Source organism: Dreissena polymorpha, chromosome 13, assembly GCF_020536995.1.
Source record: "Dreissena polymorpha isolate Duluth1 chromosome 13, UMN_Dpol_1.0, whole genome shotgun sequence".
Taxonomy (NCBI): Eukaryota; Metazoa; Mollusca; class Bivalvia; order Myida; family Dreissenidae; genus Dreissena; species Dreissena polymorpha.
Genome location: NC_068367.1, coordinates 58007218 through 58031467, shown reverse-complemented (window position 1 = coordinate 58031467; position 24250 = coordinate 58007218). Strand labels below are relative to the sequence as shown.

Below are 24250 nucleotides of genomic sequence, written 5' to 3'. Positions count from 1 at the left end.
CATTTAATTAAGAAAAATGACTTTTAAATGTACGATAAATCGTGCAAAAAATTGTGAGTTTTAATGCAACTCTTTGGAACTATTTTATTGCCCATTTACACAGATGTAATCATTCCACGCACTTCACAAATGTAAACAATTGTACATATTTTTTATTGAGTGACGTTAGGCATTGCTTCGACGTATTTATGTATGTTGGTTTCTTAACATAAAAAACATATCAATTTTATAATAATTAATTAAGACTGATATAAGATATCATGGTATGAGATGGTTTTCTTTAATGCAGTTAATGCAATATAACCGTCGTGCAAAAGATTGTTTAGTATACTGTAACCTCAATGATGAACGCTTGGAATGATCATGACATGAATGAGACGCTTTCAAAACAATAGTCCGTTCTGAGCCAAACACAGAGGTGAATGTCATGCAAGTATGGAAGCATATTTGTGCCACCACTTAACAACTTAAAATAACATGAAAATAATGGAGGATTTCGCGAAAAAGAAATTCTTTTCGCGAAAACAGATAAATTTTCACGTAAATAAATATATTTTGTTAACACGAATTTATGCATGGTAGTGCTCTAAACTGCCAACACATACAGATAAAATGTTCATGAAAATAATGGAAGATTTCGCAAAACAAATAACTTTTCTCGAAATCAGATAACTTCATGAAATTATGAATATTAATTCGCGAAAGATGCCAGTTATATAAAAATAGATGCTCTTCAATTGGTGAACATTGTCTTTATCCTACAGACCAAGAACTGGAGTGTACGTGCATACTATAGCAAGTAGTAAGTTTCCTTTTATTGTTTTATTTTTTATGTAAATGCATCTTTGTTGACGAAAATACATGAAGCTGTTTTTACATATTTATTTTCAGACACAATAATGGAAATTACTGGGTGAGAAATGGATGTGCGATTTTTCTGTATTCATTAATGCAACAGTCTATACAGTGTCAATGTCACATTTAGAGTTCAAAGGTCGAAAACGGTACAGTACCAATTTCCCCTTTTGGAAAGCCACCTGTTAGACCATTGGATTTTTTATTTGAATAATAGATCTCTAATTTTCTTTATGGTAATTCCAGATCATGCCCGCATACGATATTCAGGACGCCGATCTTCGGGGTATGTCATCATCACAGCTTATTGTTTTGTATCGTCAGAGAGGTTATTCTATACGTGAAATTCTTGGAGTTATGGCCATACGACATGGAACAATAACAAGCGAACGATCAATTTTCCGAGTCTTGAGACGTTACCGCCTGACTAGAGGCCAAAGTCAGCACAGTCTCGACGAAATTATTCAAGAAATATTGCTTGAGTTATCAGCTTCCGGTGAAAATGCTGGTTACCGGCAAATGCGTCAAAGACTCCTGATTAATCATGGACTTGCAGCTACATTTGAGATGGTTCGTCTTATTTTAGGACTCATTGATTCACAAGGTGCTGCCGATGTACATATCTAGCTTTTATTTAGATTACATTAGGGAAATTGATGGCATTCCAGTTCGGGTTTACGGTGACGCGGTATAGAAAATTCTATTGTCCGTGATGTGCAAATGGCATTACGATGGACAGACGCAGATCAGTACACGGGGATCAAAAGCTTCGTCTATGTTTCATCTAACAGAAATGTCTGAATTGAGAGGTTTTGGCGAAGTCTTAGAGAAATGTGTGGAAATGTCTGGATGAACCATTTTAAAGATATGAGTGATTTCGGATTACTGGACACATCTGATAGTGTGCACTTAGAATGCATTAGATATTGTTTTCTTCTTGTCATTAGTAAAGACCTGAATGAAGTTTGCAATATTTGGAATACTCATTGTGTTCGTCGAAATAACCGAATTTCATGTCCTGCAGGAAAACCTGAGGTGTTGTTCTTTCAGCTAGAAGTACATGGCGCAAGAGATTGTAAAATATCACTGGTTGACCAAAGGGAATTAAATGATGTGGAACGGGAGTATTCTCAACGCCCTCCAGAACTTGTTGTATCACAAGAGTTCCTGACAATTGCAAGAGCAGCTGTCGGAGATTTGAATCTTCAATACCCACCTAGAAACAGAGAAGAAGGAACAGAGCTTTTTGCTGCAATAATCATGTACATTGAACGCCTCGTTTAACACGGAAATGAAACAAAAATGAACTTAATGATACTTCCTTACAAGCTGGCTAACTTGTGCATTGGTTGACAAAATGTCAATTAATAGATATAGTTGTGTCTGAAAGCAGAGCAAGTACTAGTTTTAAACAAGCTGTTGGCTTTGTATGCGTTGTCATTGCCATGTATGATTGTGTGTCAATAAAACAATACATGTTTTGTCAGTTTCGCTTTAAAATATCATTTTAATATGTGGCCAAAATGCTAGCTTTATTTGTTATGAACACCCTGAAATAAAATTAAAACACAAACCAGGTTACGGTGTATATGGAATCAATACCGTCACGGGGGAAGTACTGTTACACGATGGGTAGAGTGTCTGGAAATATAATTTCTGGATCACTGCACTGTTTGCGTAACACTTTCAAATGTCATATGAACGATGGAATGCTTCTGTTCTGCCCATGTGTGGTAATCGCCCTTATACTGTCAAATAGTTATAAATTTTTTGGGCATACGGTATGAACAATGCAACACAAGGTGAGCCTTGAGACGGTTCTGTAAAGACTAAAGATAAACGAGAGAAACTGACTCATTACGAATGTCAAATTTGATATCATTGTTTCTTGCAGTAGTGTCAGAGGGCTGTCAGGTGTCATTTTCTCGTGTTCCCTTGAATGCAGGGGTTATCATAAGGCACTTCTCGTCTTGCATTGTTCCGCCAATGTGGGGTGAGAATAGCAGTTTTATGCCATACAATAAGAGTGTTTCATATCCAAACTAATTTTTATTATGCAGTAGTCTACATGTGACCTTGACCTTTGCGTAACATACCTCAAACACACCAGTAAACATGGATAAATACATCAATAGTTATGTACAACTAACTATTTGTTAAGGTACAACTACACAGAGTATGCGAAAGTGCAAAGGTAAGTCAGAGGTGGCTGTATTAGTTGAATTTGTTTGATGGTAATCAAGCTGATATTTAAACAAGAACCGTTCGACATCCACACACTCGACTTTTCTCAGGGCAGTGCTAGATTATTATTATAAAATGAAAATCTAAATGAACAAATATACGTTGAAAATGGGGTATAATTCTGCCAAAATATTTCTTGGATTATCTGTCTTGCAAGTTGGTGTTCTCCTTTTGATAGTTAACTACAGCCCATTGTATAAAACTTGGATATCTTATCCGCCGGTTATCTTTGCGCACTGCTTAAATTTGTCCAAATTGGTTAAGACCTTGGTTAACTTTAACAACAACAAAACAATATCCAAAGCATGTAATGGTCTCGTGAATCTTTTTATACAACTGGAATCCAAATTAAATTATCCAAACACCAGAGATATTGAAAAAGATAACCAATGATAACTTTTATCAAAGTTTACACAACTGGCTGCAAGTGTTCAAAGTTAGAGGTGAAAACCTTTGATAGTTGTTGAAAAATGGACACCAGTCACACACTTAAACAAGACTGATGTCCTCAACTACAATGGTCTGACAACAATAACTCAACATGCGTCGAAAAGTAGAGCTAAAACACATAAACATGATTAAGTCAAGCAAGGGCAAATAAAATTAATAATGACACTGTTTATTTTAGAAAACAATTATTAATAAAAAAAAACTACAGACTTTTTGTTATATCACAGCATAGCAATCAATGTGAAATCAATGTTATCAAAAAGGTAAGAAAATAAGAAGAAAAAAAACAAAAAAACAAGAACTTCGCGGACGAAATTGTGCTACGGACGCAGGCAGGACATGAAACATTGTACCATAAATAGAGATTTAACCTATAAGTCTTAGTGTGACCTTGACCTTGTGGGTAGGGACCTGGCTGTTAAGCATGACACCCTGGACAATCATGATGAACCTTTGTGCCGAGTTAAATAAAATTCACTTGAAAGATGACGAAGTTATTCTCCAGACACGAATGAAACATGAAACTGTATCATATATGGAGATTTGACCTATAAGTGTGACCTTGACATTATAGGTAGGTACCTGGGTGTTTAACGCGACACATTGTCTAATGATGGGGAACAATAGTACCAAGTTAAATGAAATGCGCTTAATAAATTACAAAGTTATGCTCCGGACACGAAACATTGTACCATATAATCATATATGGACATTTGACCTATAAGAGTGACCTTGACCTTGGAGGAAGGGACCTGGGTGTTAAGAGCGACACATAGTCTAATGATGAGGAAAAAAATTAGATCCAAGTTAAATGAAATGCGCTTAATAAATGACGAAGTTATGCTCCAGACACGAAACATTGTACCATATAATCATATATGGACATTTGACCTATAAGAGTGACCTTGATCTTGGAGGTAGGGACCTGGGTGTTAAAAGCAACATATAATCTAATGATGGGAAACATTTGTGCCAAGTTAAATGAAATTTGCTTGATAAATAACGAAGTTAGGCTCAGGACACAAAAGCTTGTATCATATTGTCATATATAGACATTTGACCTATAAGTGTGACTTTGACCTTGGAGGTACGGACCTAGGTGTTAAGCGTTACTCATCGTCAAATGATGGGTAACATATGTGCCACGTTAATTAAAATTCGCTTAATAAATGACGAAGTTAGGCTTTGGACACAAAAAATTGTATCATATTGTCATATATAGACATTTGACCTATAAGTGTGACCTTGGTCTTGGAGGTTATGACCTGGGTGTTGAACGTGACACATCGTTTAATTATGGGGGACATTTGTGCCAAGCTAAATGAAATTCGCTTGATAAATGACGAAGTTATGCCCCGGATACGAAACACTATATCATATTGTCATATATGGACAGTTGACCTTTAAGTGTGACCTTGAAATTGGGGGTAGGAACCTGGGTGTTAAGCGCGACAAATAGGCAAATGATGGGGAACATTTGTGCCAAGTTAGATGAAATTTGCTTGATAAATGACGAAGTTAGGCTCAGGACACAAAAGCTTGTATCATATTGTCATATATAGACATTTGACCTATAAGTGTGACTTTGACCTTGGAGGTACGGACCTAGGTGTTAAGCGTTACTCATCGTCAAATGATGGGTAACATATGTGCCACGTTAATTAAAATTCGCTTAATAAATGACGAAGTTAGGCTTTGGACACAAAAAATTGTATCATATTGTCATATATAGACATTTGACCTATAAGTGTGACCTTGGTCTTGGAGGTTATGACCTGGGTGTTGAACGTAACACATCGTTTAATTATGGGGGACATTTGTGCCAAGCTAAATGAAATTCGCTTGATAAATGACGAAGGTATGCCCCGGATACGAAACACTATATCATATTGTCATATATGGACAGTTGACCTATAAGTGTGACCTTGAAATTGGGGGTAGGAACCTGGGTGTTAAGCGCGACAAATAGGCAAATGATGGGGAACATTTGTGCCAAGTTAGATGAAATTTGCTTGATAAATGAAGATGTTATGTTTCGGACACAAAACATTATATCATATAGTCATATATAGATATTTGACCTATTAGTGTGACCTTGACTTTGAAGAATGGGACATGGTTGTTATGTGCCACTCATCATCAAATAATGGGGAACATTTGAGCCAAGTTAATTAAAATTTGCTTGATAAACGACAAAGTTATGCTTCGGACACCAAAAACTGTATCATATTGTCATAAATAGATATTTGACCTATAAGAGTGACCTTGACCATGGAGGTAGGGACCCTGGTTTGTAAAGCGCGACATATCGTCTTATGATGGGGATCACTTTTGCCAAGTTAAAATAAATTTGCTTGATAAATGACGAAATTATGCTCTGGACGCGAAACACTATCATATTGTCATATATGGACATTTGACCTATAAGTGTGACATTGATCTTGGGGGTAGCAATCTTAATTTACGGCGAGACACATCGTCTAATAGTAGGGAGCCTTCGTTGCAGGATGAGTGAAATTTGATTAGTGATAAATGGCAGAGTTATGATCCGGACAAAAAAGGAACGGACACACAGAGGGACGGACGATCGCGATTCCCATATCCCCCTCCGACCTATCAGGGGGGATAACAACTTAAACTGAAGGATATAAAATGCGAAAAAAACTTGAAAATTTGTGTAATACAGAACTATTTCAAACTCTTCACAGACAGGCCTTTTAAACTGAGTAAGCTTTATTTAATAATCTCAAAGATGACAATGTATAACATTTATGTTCATTATATACATTAACATTGTATTAAATGTTACTAAAAGAATACATTTTTTATCAGAAAACTTAAGTTTTAACTTTGTTCTCAAGAATAAAATTCTAAAAAAATTACCGTTTTACATAAAGGGACACAGTTTTCTTTTCATTAGCAGGAATATTTCTACCAGCTATCAAGCAATGTTTGGATGAATTGAAAATGTATTTTATAGTTAATTTTACAATATTCATTATTTTCAGCCTTATCAAAAATGACTTCCATTGTCATAAATTTGTTCATTTGACACTATTGCTAAAATATACACTTTCATTGTGTAAAAAATGAAATCTGGAAAAATTTCAACAAACTATGTTATATATAAAAATATCCAAATATTTACCAATGTAATGTCAATCTGACATTTAGAAATTTGAAATCAATATCCAAATTTGAACAAATTAATATCCACACTTAAGATACTCTGGTTTAATAAGTGCTTTATAAGAATTGTAAAAACATAGCAATTATAAAACACAATCCAACAGTACACAAGTATACATGAACATATATGCTGGCATCTCATGTTTAAAACCCTCAAGTCAAATATACAAGGCCAAGATGGCGCTAAATAAGTCTATGTAAAACTATTTACCAACAGGACAGCAAGAAAATCAAAAGAAGAAATACTTTGTGCTCAAGTGTGTAAAACCTAATTTCCAAAATAATGAAAAAACATCATAATATCATGAGTGTCACCCTCCTTGGGTATTTCTTAATACTTTTCATTAAATATTGATTAAAACTACATAGTACATAGTATGAGCTTGGTTACTGCTGTATAAAAAAAACATCTTGGTTTTCATTGGTTAATCAATCGTACCCAACTACTCCCTCGCCATAAATCAGTCCAAGAAATATAGTTTTATTAAGTAAAACCGTTTTTTGACATGTTGAACTGACACTTGCAAATGGGGCATATCGAACCCCTTTCTTTGCAGCTGCAAACGTAGCACAGCATGTGCTCACAGTCTAAAAAGGTATCGCAATATCTATCTCTGAAAATCTGGCATGTTGGAATTCTAGGATAGGTAATACTCTGAAAAGAAAAAAACAAAAACACTCACATACTAACACTTTTAACACTTCATGTTAAATAATTTAGGTCTTACAAGGTTTTATCAAGTGCCTCAGACACAGCAAAAAGTAAAAAAAAGCTCTGGGACAGCTGTAACAAAAAATATAAGTTTACCAATGAAAACATTGATTTTTATGAATACGTGCCTTCCCAAATTATATTTATAAAAGAAGTGTAGAACAAACACATTTCAAACATTTTTAATAACAATTAATATCACTATATTATACAATTAATAGATCTATTTTGTATAAGTTAATTAAAACATACTAACAGACCACGCGTAGAACACCACGTTAGGTATTCACGTTAAAGGCTCTGAAGTGCATCTATTTTTAGATCTGGCAATTTTCGCGAATTTTTTAAGGTTTCGTGAAAAGTTTTCACGAAAAGTAAGGTTTCATGAAAAGTTATCTGTTTTCGAGATAAGTGATTTATTTTCGTAAAAACTTTAATTTATCTTTATGTGGGGGCAGTTTAGAGCACTAACAGGGAAAAATTCGTGTTAACATAATTTATTTTCTTTTCGTGAACATTTATCTGTTATCGAGAAAAACGTTTTTTTTTCGCGAAATCCGCCATTATTTTCACGTTATTACATCTGGTAAGTAGTGGCACAAATATGCTTCCATATGCAAGAGATTGGAGATTGTCATGCTAGATTAGGTTTCGTTACGTCACAAAAACACGGGACACAGCTTGGCTTTATCTGATCTGCTAATAATTAAACTGAAGAACAGTGCGTTTTGTTTGCTTGTTTGAAGAAAAGGGTATATTTTACTGGATGTAATTTTTAAGTTTTGTATCAGTAAGTTATTTTAAAATTAAATTAATATGAAAATAAGAGGAACAACAAGAGTTGTGTGTGAGTTCGTCTAACTACTATATAATCATCCTGCTGTAAGCTTACAAGGAACAACACAACAGTTTTCTGTGAAGTTGATTTGACTTTGAAAGACAAACAAGTATGTGTAGTACAGGGTTTGTGACCTCGATGAAAGATACATGGGGTCCCACTGATGAAGCGAATGGGTACTCCCTGCAGGATATAGATACAGATAGACCACCCTCAGCGCCGGCAACCCCCATCACATACAAGGCCACTCCACCGCCGACACCGATATTCCAACCGGAAGTGAAATCCCCAAAGAACAAACCCAAGTCTCCTGAACAGCCTACCAACCCTCCACCACCACCGTCCCCTCTGGAGGATGATCTGAGAGACAATGAGGCAGTTGTACCGTTACAACCCGTAGAGGAGATTAAAAAAAAGGTGTTTGTCTATAAGTCACGTCACAAGACGAAGACAAGGGATGTTACCCATAATCGTGCTCTCACGCCATATTTGGGTGAGCGAAGGTAATAACAAAATTGAGAAAAAAAGAAGCACATTTATGAAAATATGAATATGTGTATATTTTATACTTCTAGGCTGGATAAAGGAAAAACCACTAAGAGTAAATGACTTGATTATCAGGTGTAAACAAATTAAGGAAGCTATAATGCAAGATTAATGTGAATAGTATAAGTACATATAGATCAACGTGAGATGCAATAAGTACTTGGAAGAACTGCATTCTTGTTCCAATTAAAATTAACTCTTGTTTGGAACCTCATTTGGAAATTTAGATGGGGTAGGATATTAACTGAAAAATGTAATTAAATATTTTATTTCATCCTCATCTTACTTACAATTCATCTTAGTAATATAATGTTATTAATTAGTTGGATTCATATTGGGTCTGTTATTGAGGTGAATACAGCTGTGTTGGCTTGAGGCCGCAGACTGAAGGACAGCACGTCTGTCTGAAGCTCAATAACAAAGCCAATATGAATTCATCTAATTTTTGACAATTTTAATTATTAACTTTATAATATTATTATAAAGGTGATATAAACCTTTATATAATGTTCACAGTGACACAATTTGATATATAATTCTATTTAGTGCAGTGCTTTCTTATTTTTATTAAAAATGTGTACACTTTTTAGCTTTTGTGACCGGTCTTTGTCCGTCGTATGTCCGTCCGTCCATCCGTTAACATTTGCTCGTAAACACTCTAGAGGCCACATTTCTTGTCCCATCTTCATGAAACTTGGTCAGAAGCTTTGTCCCAATGAAATCTCGGCCGAGTTCGGAACTGGGTTGTGCAGGGTCAAAAACTAGGTCACCAGGTCAAAAAAACAAAACATTGTAAAGACTGTAGAAGTCACATTTCATGCCCAATCTTCATGTAACTTTGTCAAAATGTTTGTCTTAATGATTTCTTGGTTGAGTTCAAAAGTGGTTCCGATCCGTTGAAAAACATGGCCGCCAGTGGGCGGGGCAGTTTTCCTTATTTGGCTATAGAGAAACCTTGTAAACACTCTAGAAGTCACAATTTTTTTCCCATTTATCATGAAAGTTAGTCAAAACATTGGTTCAATTGATGTCTCGGACGAGTTCAAAAATGGTTGAGATCGGTAAAAACATGGCCGCCAGTGGGCGGGGCATTTTTTTCTATATGTATATAGTGGCAGTTTTCCCTATTTTGATATAGAGAAACCTTGTAAACACTCTAGAAGTCACAATATTTGCCCAATCATCATGAAAGTTGGTCAAACCATTGGTTTTATTGATATCTCGGACGAATTTGAAAATGGTAGGGATCGGTGAAAAAACATGGCCGCCAGTGGGCGGGGCATTTTTCTCTTTATGTATATAATGAAAACATGTGAACACAGTAGAAGTCACATTTTTGGCCCAATTTTCATGAAATTTGCTCAGAACATTTGTTTACTTGATACGAGAGTTGAGTTCAAAAATAGTTCCGGTCTGTTGAATAACATGGCTGCTGGGAGGGAGGGGGGCAGTTTTCCCATTATGCCCCCCCTCCCTTTTGAAGAAGAGGGGGTATATTGTTTTGCTCATGTCGGTCCGTCCGTCCACCAGATGGTTTCCGGATGATAACTCAATAGCGCTTATGCCAAGGTTCATGAAACTTAAGAGGTACATTGATCATGACTCGCAGATGATCCTTATTGATTTTGAAGTCACTAGGTCAAAGGTCAAGGTCACAATGACCCGAAATAGTAAAATGGTTTTCGGATGATAACTCAAGAACGCTTAAGCCAAGGATCATGAAACTTCATAGATACATTGATTATGACTCGCAGATGACCCCTATTGATTTTCAGGTCACTTGGTCAAAGGTCAAGGTCACGGTGACCCAAAGCAGTAAAATGGTTTCTTGATGATAACTTAAGAACGCTTATGCCTCGGATCATGAAACTTCAAAGATACATTGATCATGACTCGCAGATAATCCCTATTGATTATCAGGTCACTATGTCAAAGGTCAAGGTCACGATGACCCGAAATAGTAAAGTTGTTTCCGGATGATAACTCAGGAACGCTTAGGCCTATGATCATGAAACTTCATAGGTACATTGATCATGACTCGCAGATGACCCCTATTGATTTTCAGGTCACTAGGTCAAAGGTCAAGGTCACGGTGACCCGAAATAGTAAAATGGTTTACAGATAATAACTCAAGAACGCTTTTGCCTAGGATCATGAAACTTCATAGGTACATTGACCATGACTCGAAGATGACCCCTATTGATTTTGAGGTCATTAGGTCAAATGTCAAGGTTACGGTGACCTGAAATATTAAAATGGTTTTTGGATGATAACTCAAAACGATTATGCCTAGGATCATGAAACTTCGTAGGTACAATGATCATGACTTGCAGATGACCCCTATTTATTTTCAGGTCACTAGGTCAAAGGTCATGGTCACGGTGACCTGAAATAGTAAAATGGTTTATGGTTGATATCTCAAGAACGCTTATGCCTAGGTTCATGAAACTTCATAGGTATATTGATCATGACTTGCAGAAGACCCCTATTGATTATCAGGTCACTAGGTCAAAGGTCAAGGTCACAGTGCCAAAAAACGTATTCACACAATGTCTGTCAAGGTCACGGTGACTCAACTTAGAAAAATGGTTTCCGGATGATATCTCAAGAATGCTTACGCCTAGGTACATTGATCATGACTCGCAGCTAAAATAATGATGAAACTTGACCAGGATGTTTGTCTGGACAATATCTAGGTCAAGTTTGACATTTGGTTAAGATTGAATGAACCGACTCCTCTCAGGTGAGCGAACTATGGCCATCTTGGCCCTCTTGTTAGAGCATTAATTTAAGTGCAAAGCATTTGTGACACTTTCTAATTAATATTAAGGGTAGTTAGGTAAGTGCATCTGTAAGACTTTTTAGATAATCTTTTAAGCTTAAAGTTTAGAGATTGTTTTATTTTATTTTTTCTAGATATTTAAGTCAAGTGCATCTTAATAGTTATTATTTGTAATGTCTGCTTTTTTAGTTTATTTACAAGGATTTTCTTTCTTCTTTCAAGTCAGAATAAGTGAGCACAATTAACGATTAGTATGCATTTTTATTATTTTCTCTATTTTCAGAAAATTGTTGTTAGAGGGTCAAGTCAAGCCAACTGATGGATTAAAGCCAATAAGAAGTGTAAGCACATGTTCATGCATTCTTTAATTGAAAGAATGAGTTGAACAATATATAATTTAAATACTTCATAAACAGCGTACAGAGTTAGCGATTTTGTTCCGCGATTAATCGGTAAAAAATCGCTAAAAAATACGCGTTTTAAACCGATTTAAGCGCTTAATAGATTTTCAGCGGTTATTACGCGTTTTAAACGGATTTAATCGGTTTTCATCCGCTGAATTGCGCAACCACTTTTTAAGCGATTTAACGCGATTAATCGGTTCGCATGCGCATTCGTCCAAACCGCTGAAAAAGCGCTGAATGGGCGGAGCCTAACACAGGTAGGTGTGTCCTAAAATATGTATTTATAGATTCTCGCTTATCTGTGTGTTATAGATATTTGGTTATCTCTGTGTTATCCATTTTACGCTATAGTCGCAACAGTGGTCTAGTGGTAGGATGCTGGTCTAGGGATCGAAAGGTCTCTGGTTCGAATCCCGCTTGGTCAATGTATTTTTTGTGATTATAATTATGTTATTTTCAGTTTGAACATTATTATTATTTTTAACTTTTATTGTGTATCCAACTAAAATATATTTAAAAAATATCATCTCTTATTGCAAATCCTAAAAAAAATACTGAAACAAACATAAAAAATATGATACTGTTTGTGGAATAAACATAATTCAATAATACATGTAGATGAGGGGATCGACGTGAGACACGCTCACAATTTTATTGTCCGACTTAATTCCCGTGTTTGATAACGACGAAATTTTTCGTAATTAATATCGATGGAAACAGTTTTTTACAACTAAAATATTTTAAGAACACCTAAACAATTGAGGGAAAAAGAAGGAAAGTGTCGTTTTTTTTTGTTGTTTTTTATTCAATGATAGCCGTAATGTTCGTTTATATCGTATGTAAGTACACTAAAATGACATAAGAATTCATTAAAATGTTAGTCAGTAATAATTCTAACCACACAAATATTGTTTTAAAAAGGGCAACCTATTTTCGCGAATTGTGGGACGATCGTTTTTTAATTAAAACGCGTTAGTTATAAGTGTACTTTTACTGTTTACTACTCTGTCAAGTTGAATCATTTAAAATAATTGATTATTAATTGATTGGTTGTGACGGTTTAATATGTAAGTTGAAATATTCACTTTTTAAAACTAAAAATCTTCATGACTGCATTTCTGACTCACAGGTGTTGGGCGCGTGGCCAAGTCACTTAAACACGGTATCTGGTCCGTTCGCCCTAGTTTCACATTCGCCCTGTGTCCATTCGCCCCAGGGTCGTTCCCCATATATTATCATATGCATATTGGGGTATAAACAGTTGATTGTTCACACATGTAAGCAAGTTTGTACCTTAAGTTTTCATTAATTAATAAAATAAGTGTCACAGTTTGACATTTATCAATGTGTCAGTGTTTTAGCTATATTGATTTTACATGCGCCGTTCCATAGTTAAAGTACAAGCACACGTATATTTGGCAAGGGGCAGGCGCTGACTTTTCTGTTTGTTCTCATATGTCTTCCTCAATTGTTGTTTGTCCTTGTGACGCCTGGTGTTGTTGGGTTAATCTGAATACTCCGGAACTACATTGAACATTGTATATCAACGAAGACGGCCGAGGCTATCCAACTGTCGCACGTGCTTTCGTGTGAGCACTGTTTAATGTTTCCGTCCAATCGTTCTTAAATTATCCCCATGCTTTTTGAAACAAAGGTGGGGATATTTTGGTTATCTCCGCTGTCCTTCCGTATGTCCGTGCGTCCGTCCGTCCTGGCCAATATCTCCTCCTACACTAATAGGATTATAGGTGCTACCTAATTTACGGGCAAAAACTAATAAGATGTCTGTTGTAGATAACATGAGTTGTACATGTCTGCAAATAATCATTATTGTGGGACAAAACCTTTACATCATTGACATAAAATATGTAACTGAACAAACCAATAAAATGTAATTTGTTTTAAGACAAATAAACAAAAAAAAACAGAGATGTGTTTGTCAGAATCACAATGCCCCCTATTGCGCCGCTTTGAAATAAAATTTCTATTTATCATCTGGCAGGTTTAGAAATTATCTCCCTTTTAAAGCTTATTACTTCCCTTGGATTGTTTTTTACCTTGAAGGATGACCTTGACCTTTCACCACTCAAAATGTGCAGCTCCATGAGATGCAAATGCATGTCCAATATCAAGATGCTGTCATCAATAATGCAAAAGTTATGACACTACTTTAACCTTTCGGTAGGCTACGGGTAGGTTGAAGTATTGTCATAACTTTTGCATTATTGACGGGTAGGTTAAAGTTTTGGGACAGACATTCAAACAGAATGACAGACAGCCAGACAGGTCAAAAACAATATACCCCGATTCTTTGAAGAAGGGGGCATACAAATAAGAGTTAAGCTTAAGATGACATATATATATATATATATATATATATATATATATATATATATATATATATATATATATATATATATATATATATATATATATATACAAGGTATGTATCTCTGGACACAGGAAAATCACCTACAGCAACATTTTAAAGCCATTATATACCTAAAGGGCGGTCGATTTTCGTAAACTATGTACCATTTTGTTGGTAAAGTTTGCCTCGTGATGAACAATGACACAAACGGCTATTTGCCAACATAAACTACTATAAAACACTCCTCAAACTCGAAGAAATGCTAGGTCGGCTCTTGTCTGACCGAACGTTCAGTGCAGATTTTTACAAGAGTAAAACTATCAAAATACCCCAGCTATCGAACATAATCCACATTAGTACAATAAACAAATACGAGTTTATCAACTTAAGTTTGTATAATCCTATTATATTTTTTTCTTATTGTTTCGCACACAATTGGGCCTTAAGGCTTTTAAACACACTCCTCCAGGGTAGCAATTTAACTTATGAAATATTAGGCCATGCCAATGATCAACAAACGATAAATGTTTTTCAGAAAAATTATTTGTCTGTATATACTTGATATTTCTCAAATTCAAAGTGTTACAGCATTAATGGATGTCATATTGCCCCTGGAAAATGTTGGTCCGTGCAAGTTATTTGAAAATCTAGTTGTATGGTCTGGCAAGCACATGTAGAAAAGAACCAGTGCCTTCCCCAGGAATTTGTTCAGGCGCCCCGGGGGTGGGTTCGGGAGGGGTGCCCCCTCCCTACGTTGATTTTTTTTAATTTAACGTGTCAATTCACGTTCTGTGGAACGTTATAACTCAAAGAAAAACAGCGTCAAAAGACGTCATTTGGTGCGCTATGACTCTTCAAAAAAATCCCCCATTCATTTAAAAATATATTTTTTTATATTGTTTAATTGTTTTAAAACTTTTCCGCACAGATAGTAAAATCCCGACTCGAACGATTCCCCAATACATCCGTTTCAACCGGACTCTATTACTTTATACTTACTATTTTTCAAGTTTCTATTTATTACCCGATAATCCCGTTTATTCCGTTTTTATCAATCTCTTTTTGGTAAATATTTACGATAAAAGCTTTCAGTTATTTCTTTAACAACCTTGCCATTTTTTGAGTGACTATTTATAGATTTGATGAAATATTGCCTCTGAATATGCGTCAATCCTCTGACCAGTTGTGTGCTTGTTAAAACGCTCAATACACGCCATTTGTATACAATAGACGCGACGTTGTACATGCTGCATAATTTTCGCGCTCTTTTTAATTGAGAAAAAGATTCGACACAAAATAAATTTGCACTGCTAATTTGAAGCAAAAATATTTAACGTTGCGGTAACATTTACATTCGGAAGTGTGTTTCGGATTAAAAACGCGTTAACATCGACTTACGGTAATGGGTTTCGGATTACAAATTTAATTATTCCCATTTGAGATTTCAACAAATATTAACCGTTGCGTTATAAATTCAACGATAATTTGTTTTACGAGTCGAATAAATGTTTTGGCGGAATTATGCATGAAATTCACGTTGTCCACGAGGATCACGGCCGGTTGCCATCATCAGTCTTCTAACTATCGATTATCGGACGAAACATTTACACGTGTGCGTAATTAATTCAACCAAAATTTGTTAAAGCGCATTACGTGTCGAATAAATGTCAGAAAAACGAGGTGAATCAGTTCTATTAATGGACATGATGAAATATACATGTACTGGAATTAAATAAATTGTTATCACATAATTGTAACCGCTATAATAATTAATTGTTTACCACTTGCAATTAATTTCTCGTATTAATTATGAATCATAGGTAACACTTGTTTACAGTAAAAAGGTGTGATGATGATGCCCGAAACCGTCTTTAATGTTCTGTACTGTACTATTTACCGGTTTTATATTACACTACTTGCTAATCAAGCTGCGATAAACTCTTACTTCATGCCCGACGTCAATCAAAAATAATGGTCGATAGTTAAACCCCGCCCTCACAAGCATTCGCGTAACCGATTGGACGATGAACTTCACAGTTTGACGACTGGAAAGTTACCAGATACATCCTTGTCAGGATTTAAATGACCATGTAATGTGGCTAGAATAATCGATACGCGCGTCACGCTATTCTCTTATTAGTGGATTATCCATTACCCCATGTGGTGTTTATGGCGATAACTTGTGAAAGTAGGTACCGAGTGCTCTTTTAAAACAGGAAATATTGATACACTGATGGGGAAACCTTGATTTTTTTGGACAATCTCCACTTTCTTTTACTGAAGAATACACTGATCGGAAAATTTCACGCGCCCCGGGGACTCTGATTTCGAAATTCAAGCGCCCCGGTAAGGGGCGCTTAAATGGCCTGGGGAAGACCCTGAAAAGAACTAATCAACACTTGTAAAAAATATTTGTGAATACATTGGTTATGCACAAATTTACTTTAATAGATGGTGCTTTCAAGTGTATACCCAGCCCTGTTCATGTTTCCATGACATTAACAATGTCTAATAATTGTTCAAAAGAAAGACACGGGTATTTTAATATGAATTCTTGTGTTTCAGATTTTATAAGAGAAAAGTAAGACTCAATGTGCTGCAAATTCAAAATGAAGTCTGCACACACTGTGACAGCCATGTCCGGAGACAAGCCATAGCTATACAATGCAGCAGTTTTGTTTGATGTGGTATGACAATGAAAGCAATTTAGCAATTGAAATTTAGCTGTTTTATAGACAGAGATTAATTGGAGCTCATGTATAATTGCGAAAATGAAGAGAATGCCACCAACAAGGATTTACCATACACAATGAACAACAGAAATGGTAAGTTTATTAATATTCTTTAATAACCCTTGTATGATTTGCGTTTTTGATTAATTGTATTACTGTTTTTGTTTGTTTGTGCGGTGTTGCCTCAGACCACTTACCTTTAGAAATTCGGCTACACACCATATACATAACAGGTTTTTTTTTGGCCCGATTTTATAGCCGAATAACGGCTATGTTCCCAATGGCAAAAAGTATACTTTTTTCCCAAAATTTGGTAAAAAAAATCCCAATTTCCAAAAAAAAAATTATTTTTTTTTATTTTTTTTTTTAAGTGTCTAATGATTATTTTATCTCAATTTTATTTCAATTACATCTAAAAAAAGTTTACAATAAGGATTTATTTGATTTTATTCTGTTAATCTGAATTATTATTAAAACTTATATCAAACTAGTTTTCCCCAATTCAGTAGACTTTTTGCGCGAAAATTTTTAATCCTGAATTTATTTTCCAAATTTCTTGAAAACGCCGATAAAATTCCCAATTCCAAAGCCATGGACTATCTTCCCAAAAAGTGGAAAAAAAAAACCTGCATAATATATAGTTCATTACTGTTATTCAAACTGTTCGATAACCATTGACACGTAATTCAATTTTCCTGTTTGAAGCAATAATAAACATATTGCATATTACATGCTCACATTAGTATCACTACATTATATATTCAAGCTGTGAATCTCAAACATCGTTATCAAGATAATTTACCCATTTGAAAGATAGTTGGTAGTTAGAATTAATCAAGATGGTAATAACACAAATAATTTATGATGGGAAAAAATAATTATTATTGACGGATAAAATAGACAAAGACATTTACCTGGTGGGACCTTTACCTGTTCATTATTTTTGACTCGGCGGAAAAATACCCGGCCAGAAAAATTACAATGCGGACAATTACCCAAGCGTTAAAAGTTCTGTGCGGACATTTACCCAGTCCCTTATTTACTTGTAGATATCCTGTTTATTGTTTTCATTATGCTATAGACAAAAGTCGTATTCAGGCTTACTATTTAAAATAAAGATTAAATTTCTTTTCTCAACTTATTGAGCTGTAGACAGGAGTCGGATTTAAAAAGCACATGTTGAGTATTAATAAGTAGTAAGGACATTTTGGTTTTTAACATTTAAATGGATTAATTATCTGATTTGCTTTGCCTTGGCTATCCTTCAATTGTTTGTGTGATTACAAACGACATAATTAAAATTATATATAAAACAGTGCCCACAGTTTGTTAATATTCGCGATATACCATGCATGAATTAACTACAAAAATACCCGGATTTCTCTTCGTCGTTATTCACAGCAGGGTAAATGTCCGCCCTCAACTGTTAATGAACGGGTAATTTTATGCCCTGTATTTTTTCTGGCTGGTTATTTGTCCGCCTAGTGAAAAGTCATGAACAAGTTAATGTCCGTATTTCGTAAAATACACATACTTAAAATTATATGCATGTTTGTTTATATGTTATTTGCATTGATTGATCAAATCATACTTTGCATGTAACATTCCTATTTACATATAAATAATGGTTGTGTCAGCATTTAAAAGCCTATTTGAAAAACTTGATTGATTAGTGTGGCTAGCAGTAAAACATTTTTTTCAATTAATATACAAGAAGAACATTAATTACAATTTGTTTTTGTTTTTCTCCAAATTTTACATTGTTTACAGTTATGAGTCATAGTCAGAGTTTGCATTTCCTGACGCAGTATCACACTGTGTGACACTGGAAATTTATTATTGCTTGACAAACAACAATGGATTACCATTAAAAGTAAGTTCACAATCATATTGAAATTAATTTTAAATAGGTGTGTAAACATGAGCACTAGTTTTTTCATGGTCAGATTTTAGAGAGATTAAGCAGATCATTGCTGAAGCTGAATATGCTTAGTTGTGTTGAATGCTTGGGACTGCAGACAGGGCACAGTAGGGTGCGCAATAAAACTTGTGGTCCACTAGCTTGGGGCTATCTGATAATCTTCTTGACTTCGTACTAGGAAATGTTAAAATGAAAAGGCCAGAATATTGAAGTGGCTACTTGCTGATTATTTTAATTCAACACATATTTCATTGGCATAACCCAAAGTCATTTTCAAAGTGAAACATACCATTTAAAATATTAATAACATTAAAACAAGGAAATCATTTGACTTCTTTAGGACAAATACCATTTGTACAAAGACTCATCATCCCATCCACATGGATATTTCATAAATTAATGACTTGCACCTGTTTATCCATAGTAAAAGATGTATACCAAGTTGTTTAAAAAATGTTATGGCTACTTCTTATTAATATTTTATGTCACTGTTCATAATTGCATGTATGCTTTAAAATTCACATGTTGATGTGTTTTTAACAAAGTGAATTAATCTATAGTGAAACAAAGCTGCATATAATACCATATATAAGATGCATTTTTATAGATGAATTACAGTTTGAACTTTGGAATTCAATTATAATAGTGAATAGCACTGTTGAAGCTCCAGTTTAATAATACTTCATACATAGAAGAATTAAATCAGGGCTTTTTTTCCTTAGTTTGTGAAGCGGCCCTGGCCCCCTCACTTTGTGAAAAAATGAGTGGCAAACTTTTTAAAATTGTGAAAAAATGAGTCGCGAACTTTTTAAAATTGTGAAAAAGTTAGTTGCGAACTTTTCAAAATTGTGAAAAATTGAGTCGTGAACTATTCAAAATTGTGAAAAATTGAGTCGCGAACTTCTTAAAATTGTGAAAAACTGAGTCGTGAAATTGTTAAAATTGTGAAAAACGGCCAATTTTGTAAAAAATTCACGGCCATGTTAGGTTTGTGAATTGTCCCTATCAACATTTTAAAATGTCCTTCCAGGGCCACTCGCAAAGAAGGAAAAAAAGCCCTGTAAATATTAATGTTATGTAAAATATATTTGATATTGAATAGTTTACTTATCTACTTATTTTTAGCTCATCTATTTTTTGAAAAAAAATTATGAGCTATTGTCATCACCTTGGCGTCGGCGTCGGCGTCGGCGTCTGCGTCGGCGTCGGCGTCCGGTTAAGTTTTGCGTTTAGGTCCACTTTTCTCAGAAAGTATCAATGCTATTGCATTCAAACTTGGTACACTTACTTACTATCATGAGGGGACTGGGCAGGCAAAGTTAGATAACTCTGTCGTGCATTTTGACTGAATTATGTGCCCTTTTTATACTTAGAAAATTGAAAATTTTGGTTAAGTTTTGCGTTTAGGTCCACTTTTTTCAGAAAGTATCAATGCTATTGCATTCAAACTTGGTACACTTACTTACTATCATGAGGGGACTGGGCAGGCAAAGTTAGATAACTCTGGCGTGCATTTTGACAGAATTATGTGCCCTTTTTATACTTAGAAAATTGAAAATTTTGGTTAAGTTTTGTGTTTAGGTCCATTTTATTCCTTAAGTATCAAAGCTATTGCTTTCATACTTGCAACACTTACTAACTATCATAAGGGGACTGTGCAGGCAAAGTAATGTAACTCTGACTGGCATTTTGACAGAATTATGTGTCCTTTTTATACTTAGAAAATTTAAAATTTGGTTATGTTTTGTGTTTAGGTCCACTTTATTCCTACAGTATCAAAGCTATTGCTTTCATACTTGCAACACTTATTAACTATCGTAAGGGGACGATGCAGGCAAAGTTATGTAACTCTAACTGGCATTTGGACGGAATTATGGGCCCTTTATACTTAGAAAATTGAAAGTTTGGTTAAGTTTTGTGTTTTGGTCCCCTAAAGTATCATAGATATTGCTTTCATACTTGGAACACTCGCAAACTATCATAAGGGTACAGTAAAAGGACAAGTTGCATAACTCTGGATGTCATTTTTACGGAATTATGGCCCTTTTTTGACTTAGTAACTTTGAATACATGGTTAAATTTTGTGTTTCGATCCACTTTACTTCTTAAGTATCAAGGCTATTGCTTTCAAACTTCAAATACTTTCATGCTAACATGAGGTTACTGTACCTGGCAAGTTGAATTTTACCTTGAACTTGGAATGACCTTGACTATCAAGGTCAAATTATTAAATTTTGCTAAAATTGCCATAACTTCTTTATTTATGATTAGATTCTTTATTTATGATTAGATTTGATTGATACTTTGACAAAACTACTCTTACCTGACATACCACAATAGACGCCACCCAAACCATCGCCCGTGCCACCCCACCCGGAATCCCCCCCCCCCCCCCCAGAATTCCCCCCCCCCACTTTTTTTTTTTTTTTTTTGTTTTTTTTTAAGATCATCTCACAAATGACCACCACACCCTCACACTATACCCCCCCCCCACCCAACCCCTGCCCCAATTTTTTTTTTCAAACGGTTAAAAAAAACCTATTTATTTTGATTATTTAATGTTTGAAATACCGTCCAACCATCGCACCCAAGAATCCCCCCCCCATCCCCCCTCCCCCCACCCGAATCCCCCCCCCCCCCCTAAATTTTTTTTTAACCAGGTTTTCCGAAGGAAAAAACTGGTTATTAGATTGGCGAATGCGGCGGGCTGGCTGGCGGGCTGGCGGAATAAGCTTGTCCGGGCCATAACTATGTCGTTCATTGTCAGATTTTAAAATCATTTGGCACATTTGTTCACCATCATTGGACGGTGTGTCGCGCGAAATAATTACGTCGATATCTCCAAGGTCAAGGTCACACTTTGAGTTCAAAGGTCAAAAATGGCCATAAATGAGCTTGTCCGAGCCATAACTATGTCGTTCATCGTCAGATTTTAAAATCATTTGGCACATTTGTTCACCATCATTGGACGGTGTGTCGCGCGAAATAATTACGTCGATATCTCCAAGGTCAAGGTCACACTTTGAGTTCAAAGGTCAAAAATGGCCATAAATGAGCTTGTCCTGGCCATAACTATGTCATTCATTGTGAGATTTTAAAATCATTTGGCACATTTGTTCACCATCATGGGACGGTGTGTCCCACGAAAGAATCACGTCAATATCTCCAATGTCAAGGTCGCCACGACTAAAAATAGATTTAAAAAAAAAAAAAACTTACAAAGGGGGTTAATTTTTTTTGGTCATTTCAAAAGTTCAGTTTGAGTTTTCTCCCTTTATCAGATTTTTTTTTCACAATGAAAACCTGGTTTTGTGACAATTTTGTCCCTTGTTTTTTTTTTTTTTTTTTGTAAGATCATCTCACAAATAACCACCACACCCTCACACTATACCCCCCCCCCCCCCCCCCACCTCACACCCCCATTTTTTTTTTTAAACAGTTAAAAAACACAAATATTTATTTTTATTATTTTATGTTTGAAATACCGTCCAACCATCGCACCCAAGAATACCCCCACCCCCACCCCCCCCTCCCCCCCCCTCCCCCCCCCCCCCCCGATTTTTTTTTTTCCTTTTTTTCGAAGATAATGTAATAAATGCCCCAGCCCCCACACAATGCACCCCTCTTCACTCCACCCCTCCCTCATTTGTGATTGAAAATGAGAGTCCCTTCACCTTTAAAAAGAAAATAGATGAGCGGTCTGCACCCGCAAGGCGGTGCTCTTGTTTAAGTTATTGCCACAAGTAATGCATAAATGGGTACCCATCAATAATTAGGCTCCAGGAAATGGTCCTAGCCCAGAGGTGTGAAAGGACCCTTCTCACTGTGGAGGGTACTGTTAGAACAACATGTCACAGTGAGAAGAGCCCCCGTTTCCTTTCTTATTGTTTTAACATCTGTTTAATACTTCACTGTGTATTTGTCAATTAAATTGCTGTCAGGTGAGACTATTTGATCCCAGTTTTAATAAATTTACTACATTGCAATTCTGCAACCAAGCGCACACACCATCAGGAGATACATTTTAATGCATTGTTAATATACCATTCTTGTTTTGTTGTGAGATTGTGATATTCATTTGGATAAAAGGAGTTGATTGCAGGTTAGTGTTCCTTCACAATAATGCTTAACTTAAACAAATGTTGACAATGAAAACGACAGTGTTACTTTATAGTTTCATCTTACTTTAAAGATGGATATATTGATAGAATTTGCAGTGGTAGTTGCCTAATGCTAGAATGAAATAAGTCATTATTATACAGTGATGTTTAAGGCTTATTTGGGTCTAAAATTCAGCTCAATAAACCTGCTCAAAAGGTAAATATTTTTCCATATAGCTAATTCCTTTCTCAAGGTAAGCTTTATTTGAAAAAAAAAGACTAAACTTAGAAAAACTTGAATTTCTACATTCCTAGCAAATTTATTTGTATGAAAAGATCCTCCATTTGTCTTAACATTCTCCATTGTAAGGACTGTCACCTTCCCCCTAGTGGTAAAACTGTTATAAAGGTTTCAGATTCAATAAACATCTACGTAATCAGAATGCTGTAAAGGCAATGTATATCGCTGACATACAGAGCCTCGATTTTGGAATGTTACACCTTACGTACCAGTCTGTTTATGTACTGGCACTATCTTACACTTAATGGGGTGGCAGACGTTTCTCCCCCAAGACGTTTCCTATGGGATACCAAAGGGGTCGAAACTTTAACTTCTGCTCGAGCAGAAAAAAATGCTGCTCGAGCAGCATTTAAATGCTGCTCGATCAGCAAAATGCTGCTCGACCAGCAAATTTACTGCTCGACCAGCATTTTTTCTGCTCGTGCAGAAAAATCCTGCTCGACCAGCATTTATTTTTAGATTATGGCATTAGCCAATCAGAACTCTTGTTATATTTGCCTTTTGGTGCGAAACTGGTTTGTTTGGAAAAAATGGCTGCTGCCATGATGGTGCCTTTTTCACATCTTTGCAAGTTTATGTGACGACCTGTTTAAAGTTTAACATTGACACGCGGTAAGTGCTTTATATTTTGGCTGCAAACTAGTCGATCAAAACATTGTTGCCATTCGCTTAATAAGAAAATCGATCATAAATGTCTAACGGCTGTTAAAACTTTTGCGAAAATCACGACGATGACTGATAAGAATTGCTCAATGGGTGCGCAAGTGTAAGTTCTCTGTTTCTATCGATTTATTTTCTTAATGAT

At 35.5% G+C, this 24250-nt stretch overlaps 1 protein-coding gene and 1 long non-coding RNA gene across 2 annotated transcripts in view; both read left to right on the top strand.

Annotated features, from left to right (window-relative positions):
• Nucleotides 1-8176: 8176 nt before the first annotated feature.
• Nucleotides 8177-24250, top strand: part of LOC127854914 (transmembrane channel-like protein 7) — a 112940-nt gene continuing 96866 nt past the window's right edge. The window contains exons 1-2 of the mRNA XM_052390023.1: nt 8177-8791; nt 11900-11957. Coding sequence (XP_052245983.1) covers nt 8400-8791; nt 11900-11957 — 450 coding nt within the window. The 5' untranslated portion in view covers nt 8177-8399. The remainder of the gene's footprint in view (nt 8792-11899; nt 11958-24250) is intronic.
• LOC127854917 (uncharacterized) overlaps nt 12773-24250 on the top strand; it is a 52586-nt gene continuing 41108 nt past the window's right edge. The window contains exons 1-2 of the long non-coding RNA XR_008037195.1: nt 12773-12859; nt 16957-17216. This is a non-coding gene — a long non-coding RNA (uncharacterized LOC127854917). The remainder of the gene's footprint in view (nt 12860-16956; nt 17217-24250) is intronic.